Genomic DNA, 3072 nt, shown 5'->3' on the forward strand with positions numbered 1-3072 from the left:
CAGGCCAGCTAGCTTCAAGAGAGAAGGCTTCAGGAAAGGCTTCAGTCAAGAAGGCTTTATGCAAGAAGGTTTCAGGTGCCATGCATAATTTAACTGTTTTGATGATAGCAATCAGCTGGGCTGCCAGGGATCATGGAAAATGCCTAGGCTGCTGCTCTCCTGGCATGCAGGACATGTCTCAAGTACAATGATGCAGGGTCCAGGACTTTATCTGCTCCTTCTCCACAAGGTTGGCTCTCAGGAAAGGGGAGACTATGCACTGAGAAATATACTTCCCCCATAGTGGATCATCTTCAGTGATATCAAATTCATTCTAGCCATAGAAGGCACGCCCCTCTGACTAACTTCACATGTGTTTAGACCATTCTGAAGATTGGCTTGGAGAATGCTTGCAACTTCACTGACTAGTAATTCACTTACTTTGTTTTTATGTAAATACAGGAATTCATTTTCACCGTTAAGTATTGTTTGAAAATGTGCACACTCAGGAGACAATAAGAATCTGCTTTATTTATTATCATGCTCTTCTTCCAAGTTTCTCAGGCTGGTCTCTAAACCCTGGGTTCAGGCAATCCCCACACCTCTGCTTCCCAAAATGCTGGAAATATCGACATTAACCACCACGTCTGGTCATAATATTCCTTGTCTCATAGGCAGAATGGATATGCATTTCTTACATATATAAACTTTATCTTCCATGGACACTGTACTGGGGTGGTGGATACAGAGTCGCTAGAGTCAGCTGGAGCCACACCAGCACAGATGGGAGAGGAGGCCAAGGAAAAGAAACTCTGGGTCCCCAGCCGGCACTCCTGCACCCTTCTGGCTCCCAAGACTGCGGCCACCACTCCCAGTAGTGGCATCCAAGGACAAGGAGGAGCTGTTGACAGCCACACACAGGCGGGAGGTGGTCAGGTTGTACGGGCAACAGAGGGCTGTGGGGAACAAGCAGAGAGCAGGTGAAGCCAGTCTTCAGTCACACGCTGGCTCCAGATGACCAACAGTTCGATTCCCTCATCTGCCACCGGCGCCCCACCCTCCACGCTGCTCTGCGCTGCCAGGTCTCCAGTGCAGCCGCCACCACCAACAAAAATTTCTGAAGTAAATTTGTAATAAAGGTGTAATTTACAAAAACAAGAAAGGAAGATATCTACATCCCTGTATGACTACAAATCTAAAAAGTAAAATAATGTGATAGAGAGAAAATAAAGAAAATCTAATGTATTGAAGATCACAATCAGATATTGATTGGGGAAGTCAACATCATAAGGATCCCAGGAGTTCCAAACCAGCCTGTACAACATAGTAAGACCTTGTCTTTGCAATAAATAAATCAATAAAATAACAAGGCATAAAAAAATAAAAATAAAAAGCCTTATTCTTTGAAAATTTTGTTAGAGATTAAATGTAGTCCCAAATGTCATCCCAGGAGAGTTTTTTCTTAATGACTTTATTTATTTCATGTCAGATGGGTAATGTGCTGAAGTCATAATAAGATTCAGGAGGCACATCTCACACTGCAAAAAGTTTGAGAGGTGGTTTTGTTTGTTTGTTTAAGGTGTTATGTATATAGTATAAATTTCATCCCCTTAAAATTTTTACTATATTCACATCTATATCTATAAACTTTGTCTTCCATGGACACTGTACTCGGGGTGGTGACTACAGTCTCTAGAGTCAGCTGGAGCCACAACAGCACAAATGGGAGAGGAGGACAAGGAAGAGGAACCCCGGTCCCCAGCCGGCACCCCCATGACCCTTAGGCTTCCCAAGGCTGCCACCACCAGCCCCAGTAGTGGCATCCAAGGGGCGAGGAGGAGCTGTCTGCAGCCACTGGGTGCACTGGCAAAGAGGACTTTTTGATAGTTACACCCAAAACCGCTATCAAAAAGAAACACTGTATTAATTAGCAATCACTTTCCATTCCAACCTCCCTAAATCTTTGGCAACCACTATTCTACTTTCTGTCTCTATGAATTTGCTTATTCTTAATATTTCATACAAACAGACTCACATAACACGTAACTTTTAAAAAGGTTGAATTCCATAAATGTATTGATCAGCAAAAAGAGCCAGACACAAAAGCAGAGATATCTGTACTTGGTAATGTGTGTAGTATGCTTCAGTAACTGATTTGGAAATTTATTTTTATTATTAAAACAACACAATTCATTTTCAGACTTATGCAATCAAAATATTACTTCCATTTAATGAAATATAAAACTATCTGACAGACTCCAAACTCAGGTACTTGAATTCTAAAGCTTATGCTTACAACTATATCATCGTGAAGTTCCACATTTTTCTGCCATAGCTGCCTGTAAGTGCAACTTTGCACAGTTGTGGTTATCAGAAATCAAGTCTGTTATTCTGTAATGGAGAAAAAGTTATAATTCTGTTATATTCTGGGAGGATAGTCCATGAAACAAGAGAATTGTCTATGTACTATAAGAAAATAATATTATGAAAACAGATTATAACATTTTCATATAACATTAGTAATAGCTGATTATTAAACAAAACTGAATACGTAGTTTCCTCTTATTCTCGGGGGAGACATTAACCTCAGTGGGTGCCTGAAACAATGGTTAGTGCCAATTCCTATATGAGTAAACACTATGTTTTTCCTATGCATACATACCTGTAGGAAAGTTTACTTACAAATTAGGTACCAAGAGATTAACAACACCCATTAATATAACATAACAATGATAACAATCACTATTCTTGCATCTGAGGCCCTTATTAAGTTAACTAAGGGTGAGGAACACAGGCACTACAATGACAGTGAGTCTGATAACTAGATGACTACTTAGTGACTGAAGGGCAGGTGGTATATACAGTATGGATACTCTGGACATAGCAATGATATTATGTTTCAGGTGGCAAAGATAAATACTACCAAAGACTTGAACATGCTACTCAGAACAGAGCACAATTTAAAACTCATAACTTTTTGTAATTTTTCTTATAATATTTTTGGCTGGGGTTGTTCCTGGATAACTGAAACCACAGAAAGTGATATTATGGTAAGGTGTCAACTGTAGTCCACTATTTTTTTTTTTTTTTGAG

General features: G+C 39.9%; 1 protein-coding gene across 1 annotated transcript in view; it reads right to left on the reverse strand.

Moving 5' to 3' along the window:
• Positions 1-911: 911 nt before the first annotated feature.
• The window catches only part of LOC103276452 (NKG2-F type II integral membrane protein-like), a 7307-nt gene continuing 5146 nt past the window's right edge, over positions 912-3072 (reverse strand). The window contains exon 4 of the mRNA XM_021706898.1: positions 912-1096. Within this exon, the coding sequence (XP_021562573.1) occupies positions 912-1096 (185 nt within the window). The remainder of the gene's footprint in view (positions 1097-3072) is intronic.

This window comes from Carlito syrichta, unplaced genomic scaffold, assembly GCF_000164805.1.
Source record: "Carlito syrichta isolate Samal-C Ts95f unplaced genomic scaffold, Tarsius_syrichta-2.0.1 Scaffold316207, whole genome shotgun sequence".
NCBI lineage: Eukaryota > Metazoa > Chordata > Mammalia > Primates > Tarsiidae > Carlito > Carlito syrichta.